Source organism: Crassostrea angulata, chromosome 7 (genome assembly GCF_025612915.1).
Source record: "Crassostrea angulata isolate pt1a10 chromosome 7, ASM2561291v2, whole genome shotgun sequence".
Lineage (NCBI taxonomy): Eukaryota > Metazoa > Mollusca > Bivalvia > Ostreida > Ostreidae > Magallana > Magallana angulata.
Genome location: NC_069117.1, coordinates 52,839,612 through 52,858,583, shown reverse-complemented (window position 1 = coordinate 52,858,583; position 18,972 = coordinate 52,839,612). Strand labels below are relative to the sequence as shown.

The window sequence follows — 18,972 nt, the reverse complement described above, 5'->3', positions numbered from 1 at the left end:
TGAAGAAATTGTGACAACTGCACTGATAGGAAATATCCAATGAAAGACTTAACAAAACAGACCGAAATCTAAACAGACATCTAAAATAATTCACGATAATTCCAAAAGGTTTTTATGTTAGTAGAATAAAAATAGAGTTCTTGTTATTGTGAATGTTGCAGATTAACCCCTTGTATAATTTTATTTTAAGCAACAGTTTGAGACCGGGGAGCCTGAAATATTTATGAAAACTCGAGCTTTATTTATTTAATATGAATGATAGATTTTATAAAACTATTCAAATATGTTAAAATCATAACAACAAAAGTCCATCGTCAGAAACCAAAGACCAGCCTTTCATACGCTTAAGATTATACAAGACTGGTCGTTTAGGTGTCTGACGACGTCGAGGACAATGATTTGCTTTAATTAGATTGGAGTCCAAGAAAATCAATGTGATAAAGTAATTTGCAAGTTATTACTCTTGCGAGCCATGTGGTCAAAGGGCCTCATATCCTTCTTATATGCTAGTTTATTAATTGTACGGTATCACAACATATGTATTCAAGGTCGAGTTATTCTAAGTGAACGTTTGAAAGAGTAGGCTAGCAAACCATCGACTTTGTCTTGATAGCTAGACGCACCAATTTGTGCAAGAACCTTTCCAACATTCTTCCTATTTTAACCTAAATACTAGTAACACAAAAACTTCCGTTTTTTACATTAAAAAAAACATCAGTTTAAGCAACTCTCAGTTACTGATGTTTATCGTTCTTTTTTCCGATCCTAAAATCTATTTTATCGCTAGGATCTACATCAGTAACTGAGAATTGCTTAAACTCAAAACTTGCCAAAACTGAGTTTTGTATTGTGTTAAATGAGGTACACACTATCTACATGTCTCTACATTACCTCAACAAAAGCATTCTTAAAGTTTTCAAAGGCCCATGAGCCACCCTGCTAACCTGAGCAACACTATCCATATTAATATCAGCTTTATGAAATCATATAGATATACAAAATATCTGGACAATGCAATAGAATAGATCTTGTATAAAAAGATTGTTTTCTCCAGATAATCTTATGTAAAACATTGAGTCCCTTTTGTAACAGGATGATTTTATATTTTTAGAAGATTTTTCCCTATATATTCTATGTAAAAATTTGCCCCCCCCCCCCCCCATTTGTAGTCCGCCCTACCACCGCAGATCATGATTTTCACAAACTTGAATCTATCCAACCTGAAGATGTTTCCACAGACAATTTACAGTGTTTCTGTCCAATTGTGTTTTTTTTGTTGGGAGGTAGATTTTTTTTACATTGCTATGTAAAAATTCGACCCCCATTGTGACCCCACCTTGCCTCCGAAAATCGTGATTTAATAAATGTAAATCTACTCTACCTGACATTGCTTCCATACGAACTTACAGCTTTTCTGGCCAATTCATTTTGATAGAGGTGTAAAGCACTTTAGATACGATTTTGCCCACAATATAGTGCTTTTGAAAACATTAGACATTTTTAAAATTATACAAAATTTAGTTCAGTTTATTATAAGAAACGCAAATCACAGTTTTGATTATCTTACACAACATCACTAAAATCTTCGAATGTAGTTATGGATAAATAGCAAAATACATGTAGTAACTATATGCAATAACAAGAGACCCATGGGCCACATTGCTCACCTGAGCAACAATAGGTATGATAAAATCAGCTTAATGAAATCATATGGAAACTATCTGGATAATGTAGTTTACATGCATACCCTGTATAAATAAAAGTTCATTTTTTTACTCTGGATATTCTTATGTTTATAAGCAAGTCCTTTTTCTAATAGGATGATTTTTATATCTTTATCACATGTTGAGCATTGCAATTCTAAAAAAGATCCTAAACAATTGCTTATATATGGGATATTAACCTACATTAAACATCAAACAATTGTAAAATTGGAATCCAAATGTGGCCCGACCCTACTCCTTAAGATTTTAATTTGACAGAATTTAAATATACATTATCTGAGGTTGCTTTTAGTAAAGTTACAGCTTTTCTAGGCAAGTGGTTTTTAAAAAAGATATTTTAAAAATTTCTCTATCTATATTCCTATGTATATATTTGTTTGCCCCCCCCCCCCACCCAAATGTTGTGACCCCATTCATGATTTGAACAAACTTGAATCTTTCCTACCCGAGGATGCTTCCACACAAGTTTCAGCTTTCCTGGATGATTAGTTTTTTGAGAAGATGATTTCAAAAGATTTACACTTAATATTCCTATGTAAAAGCCCCCCCCCCCCCCCCCATTGTGGCCCCACCCTACCCACAGGGGGTCATGGTTTTCAAAAATTTGTAACTATACTATATAAGGATGCTTCCAAACAAGTTTCAGCTTTCCTGGCTGATTAGTTTCTGAGAAGAAGATTTTAAAGATTAACTCTATGTAAAACTTTGACCCGCCATTGTGGCCCCATCTTACCCCCGGGGACTATGATTTGAAAAAACTTGAATCTACACAATCTAAGTATGCTTCCACACAAATTTCAGTTTTTCTGGCCAAATGGTTTTTGAGAAGAAGACTTTAAAAGATTTACACTATATATTCCTATATAAAAGGTCAAACCTCCATTGTGGCCTCACCCTACCCCTGGGGGTCATGATTTTCACTACTTAAAATTTACACTACATGAGGATGCTTCCACACAAGTTTCAGCTTTCCTGGCTGATTGGTTTCTGAGAAGATTTTTTAAAGAATTATTATTGTGTACTGTATTCTATGTAAAACTTCGACCGCCCCATAGTGGCTCCACCTTACCCCCAGGGACCACGATTTGAAGAAACTTGAATCTACACTATCTGAGGATGCTTCCACACAAGTTTCAGCTTTTCTGCCCAAATGATTTTTAGAAGGAGATTTTTGAAAAATATCAGCAAATTTTCAATAAATCCTAATTATCTACCCTTGAAAAAGAGTATGGCCATTCATTTTCGCAAACTTGAATCATCTTTACCCAATGATGCTTTGTGCCAAGTTTGGTTGAAATTGGGCCAGCGGTTCTGGAGAAAAAGTCAAAAATGTAGAAAGTTTACAGACAGACGAACGCCAGACAAAAAGTGATCAGAGAAGCTCACTTGAGCTTTCAGCTCAGGTGAGCTAAAAAGTTGGACCACTTCAAACAAACCAAAGAAGTCCGATTATGTTCTACAGGTATTGTAGTATACTTTCACATTAGGTTTCCGTACTGAAAACTAGACAAAACTTTCAATTAGTGACTTTTTTAAAACAATCATGTATATAGCCACATACCGATATACTGAAAAGACTTTAATTAAATGCGTTGCCTAGTCGTAACGCGTCTAGGTCTTTTTGATTTTGCGGTCGCTGGATCAATTGCACCAAGTAGTATATATATATTTTTTCTTTTCACTCAAAACATGATTTTAAAGAATAGAAAGTTTAAATTACATGCATCTAATCTGCTGATTTTTTTTTCAAACTCTTTCGTATGATTCTGAGTATGAGCAGATCTAATAAAAAGAGATCTCTTCAATAAAACTATATACTCTAATTATACTTGCATTAAGGAAGGAGTCTTTTATGGTTTTCGACTTGTCAAACGTAAAATTGATTAATTGTTCATTAAATCAAGATGAAAGGAAATTATAATAGAGTATTTTTCTTTCTTTTTTAATTATCGAACAACTTGGCATAGAAAAAGTAATCAAAGTTTAGAATCTTACAAGGACTATATTTTTGGCGTAATATTGGCGTAGGAAAATATCACATATTGCGCAATTCAAAATTGCTGCAGATTAATGAGTCTGATTTAGCATTTTAAAAACAATAACATTAATGTTTAATTTTTTCACTAATGTAAACTAATGATATGATTCTTGGGTTTCAGAATATGTGTTTAAAATATGATTTGCCTATCAAACTACATTTTTATAGGCTTTTTAAAGTGCCCTTCTATACACTGATTTTTGTGAAAAAATCACTAAAATCAGTTTTTCTCTCTTATTAAATGGTCAATATATTAGCTTTTCTGTCAATTTATATCTTTTTATAAAGTCTTTATTATACATAAAAATCATAAATATTTTATTATTGGAAGCATGAAAAAATAATAAAAAATCCTTCAAAATTTAAGAAAATTAGAGGAAATGCGGGCTAAGCAATATCAGTTTTAGTATAAATAGTTATTCCAATTTAGTAGTACAAGCTGATAGACATTCTAATATTCTATCATTTCATTGAAGAATAGAATCTTCATATCTTAAATAAATGACTACAGAACTACAAAGAGCTACACTTGTTTTCATCATCCTTTACGTTGAGGAAAAAGGTAGTGACCTTGACCGGCTCTTATGCGAAAACAAAAAGGTCAAATTTAATAAAACTGATAGAATCATTTTGTAATATGCTCCGTTTGACTCTGTCAAAATTTCATGAATTTCTTATTATAAGAAGTATGTTTGATAACGAGAAGACTCCTTCCTTAATGGCACTTTGCTGAAAGTAATCACGGTTCAAAATACCGACTGACAATACACAGTTCTATATATTCATTTCTCAATGCAGGTATCCTGAATTTATGACAAATCAGTAGCTAGTTACAATTATAATATTTAAACAAGAGGCCCATGGGCCACATCGCTCACCTGAGGAACAATAGGTATGATAAAGTCAGCTTAATGGAGTCATAATACAATCTGGACAATGTACATTAATACATGTAGATCCTGTATAAATAAAATCCATTTTTCCCCCTTGGAACTCGGATAGCCCTGATTGCTGAAAATATTTACAAGAGCAGACTTTAATCACCGCTCCTGCACATATATAGAGACTCAACGTTATGCAGGCAGGGATAACCGCACACCTACGCAACTCAACAGGTACCAACGTTAATGCAAGCAGAGATAACGCAAGCAGGGATGACCTCACACTTGCGCCAACAGCTCAACCTACCGCAGGGAGTGCCGCACACTTGCGCTAGAAAGGCCAGAACACCAGCAGGGATGACCATACACTAGTGTTCCGCCGCAACCACCACCAATACAAGCAGGTATGACCGCACACTTGTATTAATGTGTTACAGGGCAGAAATGACCGCACATTCTGTATCGTTGGTTAGAAAAACACGAAGATAAGAAAGAGCAGGGATGTCAACACCCTCAATCTCTCCGTTCCTGTTCAAGTTAATCCCCAAACAGTCACTCATTGCAATGCAATAGACACTGTCCCTATATATGTGCCAGCCTAAAATAATTCATAGTATCTAAAAATTGGAAATCAAAAATAAACAAACTAATCCAGCCATTACCCAAAACTACTTATGCAGAACAACTTATATACATTGAATATTTATTATTGTATAAAAATAATCATCACAATAATTGGTTAACAGTGGATGCATTAATTAAAATAATCAAGAATCAACAAATCAAGGGCAATAACCCAAAACAGTAATACAAAAAGATTCTAATGAAAAAATAGCTGCCTGCTTCAATTTTATAGTCATATCACATGTTGAGTATTGCAGTTCTCAAAAAGATCCTTTACAATTGTTTATATATGGGATATTTAGCTACATTAAACTCTGAACCTTCTTGTGAAGCCGAAAAATTGTCCTGGAGCCAAAGTTTTAACAATTATAAAGAATCATCTTGCTGATTAGTTTCTGAGAAGAAGATTTTTAAAGATTTACTCTATTCCTATGTAAAACTTTAACACCCCCCCCCCCATGTGGCCTCACCCTACCCCCAGGGGTCATGATTTTCACAACTTTGAATCTACACTACCTGAGGATGCTTCCACACAAGTTTCAGCTTTCCTGGCTGATTAGTTTCTAAGAAAAAGATTTTTAAAGATTTACTCTAAATATTCCTATGTAAAACTTCGACCCCCCATTGTGGCCCCACCCTACACCCGGGGGTCATGAATTTCACAACTTTGAATCTACACTACCTGAGGATGCTTCCACACAAATTTTAGCTTTCCTGGCTGATTAGTTTCTGAGAAGAAGATTTTTAAAGATTTATTCTATATATTCCTATGTAAAACTTCGACCCCCCATTGTGGCCCCACCCTACCCCCGGGGGTCATGATTTTCACAACTTTGAATCTACACTACCTGAGGATGCTTCCACACAAGTTTCAGCTTTCCTGGCTGATTAGTTTCTGAGAAGAAGATTTTTAAAGATTTATTCTATATATTCCTATGTAAAACTTCGACCCCCCATTGTGGCCCCACCCTACACCCGGGGGTCATGATTTTCACAACTTTGAATCTACACTACCTGAGGATGCTTCCACACAAGTTTCAGCTTTCCTGGCTGATTAGTTTCTGAGAAGAAGATTTTTAAAGATTTATTCTATATATTCCTATGTAAAACTTCGACCCCCCATTGTGGCCCCACCCTACACCCGGGGGTCATGATTTTCACAACTTTGAATCTACACTACCTGAGGATGCTTCCACACAAGTTTCAGCTTTCCTGGCTGTTTAGTTTCTGAGAAAAAGATTTTTAAAGATTTACTCTATATATTCCTATGTAAAACTTCGACCCCCCATTGTGGCCCCACCCTACCCCCGGGGGTCATGAATTTCACAACTTTGAATCTACACTACCTGAGGATGCTTCCACACAAGTTTCAGCTTTCCTGGCTTTCTGGTTCTTGAGAAGGAGATTTTTGAAAATTTCTCGAAATTTTTCATTAATTTCTAATTATCTCCCCTTGAAAACGGGTGTGGCCCTTAATTTTCACAACTTTGAATCCCCTTTGCCTAAGGATGATTTGTGCCAAGTTTGGTTGAAATTGGCCAAGTAGTTCTTGAGAAGATGTTGAAAATGTGAAAAGTTTATGGACAGACGGACGGACAGACGGACAGACGGACGACAGACAAAATGTGATCAGAATAGCTCACTTGAGCTTTCAGCTCAGGTGAGCTAAAAATCATTGGGACAGGTACCTGTATTTATTTAATTCAATTCAATACTGATGAGGGCAAAAGAATGGGAAAAGGTGCTGTACCTCTTTTACCCCCATTACCAAGGATTCTTGATTTGAAAAAAAAATAAAACCCAAAAAACTTGAATTTACAATACCTAAAGATTTCACTTTTTTTGGTCAAATGATAAAGTACCAATAAAATTTCAATAATTCTTAATTATCTCCCCTTAAAAGGTGGCGTTGCCCTTCATTTTATTAAACTTGAATCCACTACACCAAATAATGCTTTGTGCCAAGTTTGGTTGAAATTGGCTCAGTGGTTCTGAAGTACGGTAGAAGTCCAAGATGTAAAAAATTTACGGATGGACAGAAAGTTATTAGAAAAACTCAAAACTCAAGTGAGCTAAAAAGACAACTCAGCTCAAGTGAGCTAAAAGACATAAACTATGATAATTGTCATGTGTTTAAATTACATTATTATTATAAACTATAAATGAACAAATTTATGCAACATCTTTTTTTTTTATCCAAAAAGGACTACAAATATATATATCATTGTTTCATCATTTATTTCAAGTAAAGGAGAGACAATTTGGAAGGATTTCTCAACAAGGTGTTCAAATGACTGGACATTTTTAAACAAGCAGCGATTTAATACTGAAAAGTAATTCCATTTAGAAAGAAACTGATGTTTCATAAGAAAACAATGATGTTTTAGTTAAGTAGTCAACTAAGGCAAGCATTTGATTTAATAGTTATAAAAGTATACAAATAAAAATATGCATAATACATTTACATACATGTCAATTCATAAATATTCATGAATATTCATAATGAAGTTAACTCTGATGAATACATGATTTTGTTCACTTTGTTGTGTTTAAAGTCTTCAGCAACAGAATACCTGATAAATCATATTAATCTCAGACTCTCTTATACAAACTCAACAGGTACTCTTCCCATGTTTACTGAATCCGGAGGTACAAATGTATGTAGTTATCTCTTCCCATGTTTACTGAATCCGGAGGTACAAATGTATGTAGTTATCTCTTCCCATGTTTACTGAATCCAGAGGTACAAATGTATGTAGTTATCTCTTCCCATGTTTACTGAATCCGGAGGTACAAATGTATGTAGTTATCTGGCAGTGGTTAAACGGAAACATGCAGTTCTACTGATGATTACAGAAACATGCAGACAATACAGAGTACAACCAACAACAGAGAGCAACACAACAGAACACAGAACGACCGAGTACACATAGGGCATCTTAATTCTAAACTTAGCACAATCAAAGAAGTCCATAGGGGATGTACAGGAATTAAAGAATGGTCTTGATTTTATCAAGATTTCATATTTTCTCTTGAACAAAAGAGCGAAATTCAAAGAAAAAACATGGAAGCCCAAATTCAGGCACATAATGTGATTGACAAATTATTGCTTTGTTTGTTAATAATTTTATGTTAATTCGGCAACAACAAAAAAGTTTGGTCCCTTCTGAAGGGCAAATGAGAAAAGAAAAGATCAAGAGATTCCAAATTCTAAAAACATTGTCTTCATTTCTATTGGTGCTGAACTCTTTCAGTCTGTAAATGTTAGATCACTGATGACCGAGTTTCACTTCTTGCCCTTCTTCCCGAGCGTTGACATCTGGGCCTGGTGCTGAGCCTTACGTTGCTGGAATGCCTGCATATCGGCCTCGTACCGCGTCTTATTGTCCTCTATCTTCTTCTTTTCCTCAGCATGTTTCTTCTTCAGGGCATCAAATCTGTCGTGTAACTGTAATGCAAAAATGTTTAAAGCATGTAACCATAATTCCTTCCAACAATGTATATTACAAAGGAAAAAGTTTAATGTTAGTCAACTTATCCTCCAAATCTAAACAGAAATGTATGAATACGGTATATAGAATGTTATGTGTTTCATAAACTAGAAACCCTTCTTTTCATCTTGTCTTAAAGGTGCATAAATTACTATCCAGTATATTCACCTAACCAATGAACTAATCTCATCCCTATCTGGCTAACCCGCCTGTTCTCTTTACTGTCACTCACCTCTTTCTCTGTTTCCTTGAGTTGTGCCTCTTTTTCCTTGACTCTGATGACAAAGGTCTGTCTCATCTCATCTTCTTTTCTCTGTAAGTCTGCCAAATGCTGCTGTCTCTTCAATTCGTACGTCTCTGATAAACTATTAACATAAAAATCATCCAAATGAATAAAGTTTCAGAATACAGACAGACTTGCTCTAAGAGCAATAACTAGCATTTCCAAATCTACTTCCTCGTTATATACATTGTAAGTCAAGATTTTTATTTTAAGGGCTTTCTACTTTACATAAAGCACCAGCAGCTGAAGTGATATTTCACTTCATTATTCTGTATTTCTAATATAAAAACATCAACCAATTCATATACACTCCTACATTACATTTTCTAGCTTATCTTATACAAACAATATACATTTTTGGGGTCATTTAATTAGGGGTTGTTACTTACCTCTTGGACTCGTTTTCAGAGAATCCCATCTCCTGGAGTTTGTTCCTGCGGAAGAGTTCGTAGTGTTTGCTGTGTGTGTTCTCCCGCATATCCTCCATGTTGGTACGGATCAACATCTCTCTCAGCTTCACAAAGTCACAGTGATTCTCGTTCTCAACTGCCGAGACAATATTCTGTATACAGTACTGTGTTTTTGCAGTGTTATATGTGTACAAGAGTACAGGATTATATTGAGAGAGACAACTACTGGTACTCATTAGCCGAGGTTTTGAGATCAGCAATTATGTATTAAAATCACACATCAAGCATCGTTGTTTTCTGTGATAGCACTGAGCAAAAGTCAATAATATTTACAGGTGTGTAATACATGTATTAATAAAAATAATGGGATTACTAAACATTTCCAAACATGAAAGCCAAATCTATGATATAAACTAAAGATTCCAAGGTATTTAGTAGTTGCTAAGGATCAGATATCTTTAACTTTTCATTAATCATCTTGTTACCTTGTACTGTTCCCCACGGATACTGTCTGGCTTTCACCATTTTGTTTCCAATTTTGACCTCATCACTGCTTCCTACCACAGCGAAAGGAACATGTCCCTGTCAAAATAAGAAAACAAATCACTGATATAATTCCACACAGAGTCCACAACATGGAGATTTTAAAGCAGGGTTACTTGTTAATTGCTCTCTTACATTCATGACTTTGTTGGCTTCTGCTACAGTTTCATCATCAATAGGGAAGCTGTAAATCTGGACTCCATTCGCACTTAACTCGTTCATAATCTGTTTGAAAGAGAAAGACAACAGCTTTTATTAAAAGGGAAACAAAAAAACCCAAAGAAACTAAATAGAGTCAAATTTTTATAATTATGGTGTAAAAAAAACATAGGTAATCATAGATTACTAAGCTCACCGAGACGGAGCATCACCCTTATGAGACATCACCTTCATAAGACCACCTTTATCATTTTATATGAAAATCATACTTTATGATCTTGGATATTCATGGATTCTGTTTTGACAAAATATCGTATATCATCTGATAAAATTTTTTATGATAATCACATGTTCATATGTTATTCAATACAATGATATAAAATGAAATATTGCATCATGTCATATTTATAATATATATCATATAATACAATAAAATACCGTAATAAACAATAATGAGATATGATATTGTAACGTATGATATGACATTGTATTGTGTTATACCTTATTGTATTTGATCACATAATACAATATCATAAAATATAATACAATATAGTATTATATTACAATTTCATATTACATAATACAACATAACATTGAAACATGATATTATATTGTATAATATAGTATGATATTGTATTGAATGACCCTGAAACATATTTGATACATTATATGATGTTATATCATATAATACATCAATATAATTTGATTCCAACATTGTATCTTATCAAATGATACAATATTATGTGATAAAGTAAAATATTATAAAATACATTATTATATTATACATATTGTATCATATGACACAATAATATATATTACAATATCATATAATACAATTTCATGTGATTTGATAATATATCATATAAACCAATATCATATCATACAATATCGTATGATACAATATTATATAATATTACAATATCATATTTCATGTGATATAATTCTATATTACTGAAACCAATATCATATTATACAATATTGTATGATACAATATTGTATAATATACAATATTGTATCATAGGATACAATATAATATTTTACAATATCTTATGTAATTGTATCATGTGATAAAATAATAAATTAAAAATACAATATAATATAATACAATATTGTATCATAATATACAATACTATACATAACAATATCATGATACAATATCATATAAAATATCAAAAAAATTGATACAATATCATATCTTATCGTATAACTTTTTATAATATAACATAAGATATCATATTGTATCATATCAAACAATATTGTTTAAGATCATACAATACTATATCATAGGAATCATGTTATATCATTTTAATATCAACAAACACATCTATCCATCGAGCTGGTTTGAGTGAGGTAGGAGATTTCTTTAGCATCCTTGATAATGGAGATCAGGCTCTGCATCTGAAGCAACCTCTGCATTTAATTTATAATAAAGTTAAATCAACTATGCAAGCTATCATCTATAAAACATGTGACCTGTTTCAAAAAACTAAACCTCATCCAGCATCCGAAACCTATGGCTCTGATTCAGCATTCAAGCCCATCAGGTGCATTGGTATCATAAGACGCATCATCCATGCAAGTTTGGACCAGTAATAACTAAGATATCATCAGAAGAGGGCACTAGCAATTAAAACCTTTACTTCCTCCAGCATCCGCAACCTATGGCTCAGATTCAGCATCCATGCCTGTCAGGTGCATCTGTATCATAAGACACACCATCCATTAAAGTTTGGTGAAGTTAGGACCAGTAATAACTAAGATTTATTTTTAAGCATCCTTGATAATGGAGATCAAGCTCTGCATCTGAAGCTACCTCTGCGATTCATTCATATTACAGTTAAATCAACTATGCAAGTTTGGAATAGTACTATCATCTATTAAACATGTGACCTGTTCCTAAAAACTTAACTTTATCCTGCATCCGAAACCAGACTCAGCATTCAAGCCTGTCAGGTGCATCAGTATCATAAGACACACCATCCATGGAAGTCTGGTGAAGTAAGGACAAGTAATAACTAAGATATCATCATCAGAGGGCACCTGTTTCAAAAACTTTATTTAACCAGCTCTTAAAATCTTAACCTCCTCCAGCATCCGAAACCTATTGCTCAGATTCAGCATTCAAGCTTGTCAGGTGCATCAGTATCATAAGACGCACCATTCATACAAGTTTGGTGAAGTTAGGACCAGTAGTAACTAAGATATAATCATCAGAGGGCACCTGCAACAAAAACTTTAACCAGCTCTAAAAACCTTAACCTCTTCCAGCATCCGAAACCTATTGCTCAGATTCAGCATTCAAGCTTGTCAGGTGCATCAGTATCATAAGACGCACCATTCATACAAGTTTGGTGAAGTTAGGACCAGTAGTAACTAAGATATAATCATCAGAGGGCACCTGCAACAAAAACTTTAACCAGCTCTAAAAACCTTAACCTCTTCCAGCATCCGAAACCTATTGCTCAGATTCAGCATTCAAGCTTGTCAGGTGCATCAGTATCATAAGACGCATCATCCATACAAGTTTGGTGAAGTTAGGACCAGTAGTAACTTAGATATTGCTATCAATGTGCACCCGCAACAAAAACTTTAACCTGCTCCAAAAACCTTAACCTTCTCCAGCATCCGAAACCTATAGCTCAGATTCAGCACTCAAGCCTGTCTGGTGCATCAGTATCATAAGGCACACCATCCATGCAAGTTTGGTGAAGTACGGACCAGCAGTAACTAAGATATTGCTATCAAAGGGCACCTGCAACAAAAACTTTAACCTGGTCCAACAACCTTAACCTCCTCCAGCATCTGAAATTTAGGACCCAGATTCAGCATCCAAGTCTTTCAAGTCCATTAGTAGGTCCAGATGCATCATCCATGCAAGTTTGGTGAAGACAGGACAAATAATAGCTTAGATACAGGACCTGCAACAAAAACTTTAACCAGGTCCGGACGCCGACGCCGACGCCACCGCCGACGCCGACGCCGAGGGTATAGCATAAGCTCTCCTTGACTTCGTCTCGGTGAGCTAAAAATTGCATGCAGGGTAATTTTTGCCCCATGTTTTTTTCCTCGCCCTTTCACACTTGCTAAAAGTTTTGTCCTGTCTTGAATTCAACCAAATACGGTTGTGTTAGAAAGAAAAATAACTTGAACAATGGAATTCATCTAGTCTCAAATTTGCTTGCTGACAAAGAGGGCGAAAGGAGCTAAAATAAAACGGGGGCAAATATTTCCATGCATACAGTACTTCTGGGTATATAATATGTAACAATGTGAAATACATAACCTTCACTATTTACTCTGAACATTAACATTCTAGGGTTAATATTACTTCAGAATTTACATTAGAGTAAATAAGATTCATCCACTATCATTCTAGCAAGATAAAGTTGTATGAAGGTCTGACTGACTGCTAACCTTTTGTTTAAATTTCTGTAGTTCGGCCTTGGTAATGGTGTCAGCCTTGGCGATGACTGGGATGATGTTGACCTTGTTGTCAAGTTTCTTCATGGTCACAAGGTCAAGGGCCTTCAAGCTGAAATGAAAGACGATTGAAACAAATCTCCTCCTTGCTCCAACATTAATTCACAATAATGATACACATTAACAATGGCAAAGTATTCAATAAAAGGTACACATAATTTCCTTATCAACTACAAAGTTTCATGAAACTCTATTGAATGGTTTAAGAGGAGTTGCACCTACATACTGCTTATATCTAATAATGACCAATAAATGACTATGACTTACGAGTGTCCTGTGGGGGCCACAAAGTACAAACAAGCGTGGATCCTGGTGTCATGGTAATTGTGTAGAGATCTCTTGATCTTCAGCTCCTCACTCAAAAAGTTGTCAAACTGGGCATCGATGTAGTCCACAATGGGCTTCCAGCTGCAGACAATCAGAGAGGATATTTTATTAATTTCAAGCTAAAATTTCAAAATACATAGATGCCTAAAGTGGCTATGTAATGGAAAAACTGACCTGTCTTCTTTGTTAATTTGGTCTCCAAACCCAACACTATCGACAATGGTCAACTTTAATCTCACACTGCTCTCTTGAAGTTCTAGGAAAGAAAAGTGAAGAAACTGTCAAAAAGAGGTTCATCTCCTAACAATGTGCACTGTATCAACACCGCTTTTATATAATGCATTTGAATATTCAATTAGTGAAGAAACACCCAACATAAATATAAAATCCAAATTCTTTTATAGTTTCATCTTTTAAAATATAATGTTCATTAACATTGTGCACAGTGTTATTATCCCCTACCCCCTTCACACCCCCCCCCCCCATAAAAAAGAAATCCCCAAAACTTACCATAAGTGCTAGCCTTCAGTTTGACCCCTGGAAGGTCATGAGTACTAGGGGTAGAGTCAAAATGGGTATTGAATAGTGTGTCCATCAAAGTGGATTTGCCAATGCCGGTCTCTCCTGTGAAGTAAGAGAGCAAATTTGGTAAAATGAACTACAAAAAAAGACAGTAGTAAAGTCTTTTAAACTAAACTTAAACTTAAAATAAAGAATTATAATTAGAAAATATAATAACAGTTTCAAATCTTAAATCATGACGCAGAAATAAAACAAATATTGAGCAGAAATCTGAAGCAACACTCACCAAGACAGAGGATGTTAAAGCAGAAGCCCTGGGCCACAGACTTGTTGACCAGCTGGTCTGGGAGACTGTCAAAGCCAACGTGACCGTTGAGAGTCATGTTTCTTACTCCCATAGAGTGAGGGGGCTTGCTAGGCTGAAAATATAAAATAATAAAAGCTGCATCATTGAGTCATAAAATAACCTATAATGAAAGTGATACTAGCATTAGCTCTAAATAACATGGTGGGAAAATAGTGAAAAATAGAGCCCTGTTATTTTAAGCACAAATATATGAATATAATAACATACCATGGAGCATGTCTGTGGAGCAAGGTGTGACACAATGTGACAAGTGGAGGAAAACTTATACCTGAGATTCCGAACAGACATTGTGTACCTCTGAGTCGGCACGCCTCCCCCTTACCGCTCAGAGTAACTCTCACTACATACCTCACCCCTCCAAAGCAAGGCCCATATTGTTTATATAGGAGGTATCTATTTGTGAAGATTTTTAATGCATGATTTGACCTCAGCCAGGTCTTAATGATAATAACCATCTGATGTTTATCGCCATGTGTAGCACAATGCTATACAACATCTGTACACTGTTTATAAAAACTGTATACTAAAGCCATCTGGAGAAATAACTTGTACTATAACTTTTCTTCACCCCTTCATCAAAACTTTAAATATGTTATAATGAATAAAACAAGAAAATCAGTTATTATAACAGAAAATAAATTTGATTAGTATTAAAAGTGCAAGTTTCAATAACTGAACAGCAATTGTAACTTGTGCATCAGAACAGAACTTGAACCTTTCCCATCAACTGAACATGAACAAGTGCCAAGATCACCTAAGGGTTCACCTTGGAGAAGTCTGGATATAGACTGCTGGTGGAGATAACTGGAAGTTTGTCCCACTTCTCAGCCCTCATCCTCTGTTTACAGTAACAACAAGAACATTAACTCTAGGCAACCTGATGTTTACCCACTATATTACCGGTATATAAAAGAGACTGATACATCCTTGATAATACCAACACTATAAGGCCCATACACCAACTAATAGATAAAAGTACCAGTTCTCATATGCATCTTGTCTATAGTATTGAATTCATATCATGATATGTATTTTGTCCATAATAATGTTTGGTAAACAGGTATAAACATTGTAAGATAATTTTTTGACATATGACACAAATAAGTACACCATTTTTCATTATGTATTACAATAATCACTATGATAGGTATTCAATACTAACATGTTAATGACATTTCTATGTTTATTATTTATATGACAGGTTTACTTGTCCAGAGGAAAGACTTTATACATCAAGACTCAGCAGGTAGATGTTCCAGACATTCTGAGGCGGTGTTCATGACACACTACACAGAGAATCAGTTAGATATAGATAGATACTGATGACAGATACTTATTGAGAAGTCTGAAAAGTAATTCGCCATGCTGAGATAGGAATAACTGTATCATATCTTGACAGAGACAGATGTATAAGGACACACTGGGAGTAAATAATAAAATATTCACCTTTCTACACTGAGAATATGGCCTTGTTATTTGATTTTAATGAAGCACAGCATCAAAATAAAATCAAAGTATCAATAATTTTTATGTTTCTCTTAGAATTTAGTATTGAGCCCCAGCAATAACTTTGGCACATAAATGGATATAGCGTTTTAGGTTTTAGTCAGCTGCCAGCAGCGTCAGTTTAAACAGAAAAGTATATTCCTGTTGTTTTGCGAGACGTAACTTCATTTGACATTACTAGTACAATGTACTTTCAAGCCCTCAGATGCCCTAACATTAAGAAATCAGTTGCCCCAGTATGAAGAAAACAGACTGGCAACATGCACAGACTGCATGAAGCAGTATCTTAGGATGCAGAACAGACAAAGCTAGGATGGTAAGGCTTGGCGGAGGAATACCTGTCCTGTTTTAAGGAGTTCCGACTGGTCAAGGGAGAGATCAAGTGATAGATCAGCTGACTGATCTAAAGATGTGTCGCCATCTGATGTAGGATCAATCTTGACAAGAAATACATAGCACTTCTGTCATTTTGTGTAATATTTCTTCTGCTTTAATTGATGCAGTTCATTTTGATAAAAGATATGCTTCAAATTCATACTCTATCCAGCAAATTGTGCTTCACATGAATTTCAAGTGAAATGCACATTCACATTCCATATACAAATTTGATGTAAAAAAAAAAAAAAAGAAATGAAAAATCCTTCTGTATGCAATTTTCATAAAATTAACTTCAAACGAGTTCAGTTCAAGTGCTTTTTTCCAATTGAATTTCACCTAAAATGCATGTAATTAGAAGCACATTTTCCAGAGAAGTGAAGTAAGAATTTGCAGCATTTTTTGTTTTCTGTAACCTTCCACGTTCCTAAAAATTTGTTGTCAAATAATCAGAAATTATTTGTCAAAGTCCTTAGAATAATGTCTTGTTTTGTTAATATATAAAGAGGGAAAAGTAACCTTCCTGGTCCTTGAGAGGAATAGCAAATTCTTATCATATTATATATGTTACATCAAATATTCTCCAATATCTTTGACAGAAAATCTATATACATGAAGAATTTTAAAATTAATTGTTTTAAACATAGATATGAACAATTTAAAAAGCATTATTCTTAACATTTCTCCAGATTTTAAACTCTCTTTTAAAAAAAAAGTCTTTGGACATTATCAAAACTAAAAAAAACTGTGAGTGTGAAATTCTTTACCACTAACTGTAACATCAAATCTGAAATGTGTAGGCTAGAGAACAATAAAACTAAGCTCTCACGCTATCTTGGATGATGGAGATAAAAACACCAGTCATAAGCAATCATAGTTTTATTAAGTCATCATTATTTACCATCAAGAACAACAAAAATGTTTTTATCTCCATGATAAAGACATCCATCAAAATATGTTCAGTGTATGATGACTGACTATGACATTGTTTCTGAATAAATGTTGGTGTTTCTTCACATTCCTGGGGTTTGGTTGAAAGTGCATTTATTCTGAGATTTTCCATAATTAAATGTTCAAACACTTTGTGAAAATACAATTAACCTGGATTTCTTCATTAAATAAAACTTACCTGGTGCTGCTGCTTCTGTCCATCAATATTAGACTATAGACTATGTCTTAGTCCTTACTATGTTTACCCTTATTTGGTCTTGATAATTTAAACATGTTCAAATTTGGACATTGCCAATTGTTCTATTAAGTCATATTGCATCAAAGTTAGTTTGATTTTCAGTGTCTGAGTTTAAACAATATATCAAATTATACATTTTCTGGTAAATAAATGAAATCAATTGCATTTATCATGGAGAGGAAACGGTGAAATAGGGTGTTTCCGCCTTTGTGTGCGAATTTTGATTCAACATGAAGCATAATATTATTTGTAAAACACGTAAGCAAAACAAGATCAAAAGACTTAAATCAGAAACCAAATAAACAGATGCACATGTAAGAGGACAGAATGTTTTACATACCCTTTGTACGTCTGGAGTTGACATTTTTATGGGTGAACTTGACGGATTCCTGAGATTCCGTTCTTCCCTTTAAACAGACCGGAAGTAAAACATTTTTATTTCTTTTTGAATGTTGGAAGAAAATTAAATATCTATGATTAGAATGTCTTATCAATATTTAATAAATTTCTTTAACTTAATAGTTAAAACAAATTCATTTTTAGTGTGCATCGTTACTAAAATCACGGAATCTGATAAAAACGGAATTTCACATAATAGCCAAATGGATTCAAACTGTTTAAAGTGTCCCACTCGTCATATCATGCGCATTTTAAATTCATATCATAAATATTCATTCTTTTCAAAATAAGAAATAGCCAATAATTTTATAAGTTTACAGCGCTATATTTAATCGGCATAAAAAGATTTGTATGATCATTATTCATTGCCGCACAACATCCATAAAGAAAAATATATAAAATCAACTATAGACGGATTAATTTGGTTTTCGGAACTATATATTAATTTTGTGCGAAAGATTTTCCGGAGGAAAAAGATCAAAATCATGAATTCTGTCAATTTCAAAACTCTTTTCATTTAAGGCTGTTCAAAGTTAATTCTACGTTTAAGGTAAGTTTAGGAGAAATTGGGTTAAAAAAAACAAACAATAAAAACAGAACAAACCCTATTTAATTTGATATTTTTCCAGTTTGATTATACTACAATCTGTAGAA

General features: G+C 34.1%; 1 protein-coding gene across 3 annotated transcripts; it reads right to left on the bottom strand.

The window, feature by feature from the left end:
- Positions 1 to 7,486: 7,486 nt before the first annotated feature.
- On the bottom strand, positions 7,487 to 18,390 carry LOC128155677 (septin-11-like). Of its 3 annotated transcripts, none has more exons than XM_052817500.1 (12): positions 18,260 to 18,390; positions 16,694 to 16,792; positions 14,769 to 14,901; positions 14,471 to 14,584; positions 14,135 to 14,216; positions 13,901 to 14,041; positions 13,568 to 13,685; positions 10,130 to 10,219; positions 9,937 to 10,033; positions 9,431 to 9,587; positions 8,991 to 9,123; positions 7,487 to 8,715 (listed from the first exon to the last, which is right to left on the bottom strand). In XM_052817500.1, the coding sequence occupies exons 1-12, from the start codon at positions 18,281 to 18,283 to the stop codon at positions 8,554 to 8,556; spliced, it is 1,350 nt and encodes a 449-aa protein (XP_052673460.1). In that variant the 5' UTR covers positions 18,284 to 18,390; the 3' UTR covers positions 7,487 to 8,553. The 3 variants fall into 3 exon arrangements, with proteins under 3 accessions (XP_052673460.1, XP_052673461.1, XP_052673462.1); XM_052817501.1 differs by lacking the exon at positions 16,694 to 16,792 and adding an exon at positions 15,616 to 15,687 and having other exon boundaries at positions 18,260 to 18,349; XM_052817502.1 differs by lacking the exon at positions 16,694 to 16,792 and having other exon boundaries at positions 18,260 to 18,373.
- Positions 18,391 to 18,972: the final 582 nt, after the last annotated feature.

Bases quoted from the DNA above. Each gene is read 5' to 3' on its own strand.
- LOC128155677 (XM_052817500.1), bottom strand. From the start codon at position 18,283: ATGTCAACTCCAGACGTACAAAGG. The intron at 10,034-10,129 runs GTAAGAGAGCAA...TTATTTTGACAG, and splicing joins AAGCCAACAAAGTCATGAAT to GGACATGTTCCTTTCGCTGT. The intron at 8,716-8,990 runs GTGAGTGACAGT...TTTGCATTACAG, and splicing joins TCAAGGAAACAGAGAAAGAG to TTACACGACAGATTTGATGC.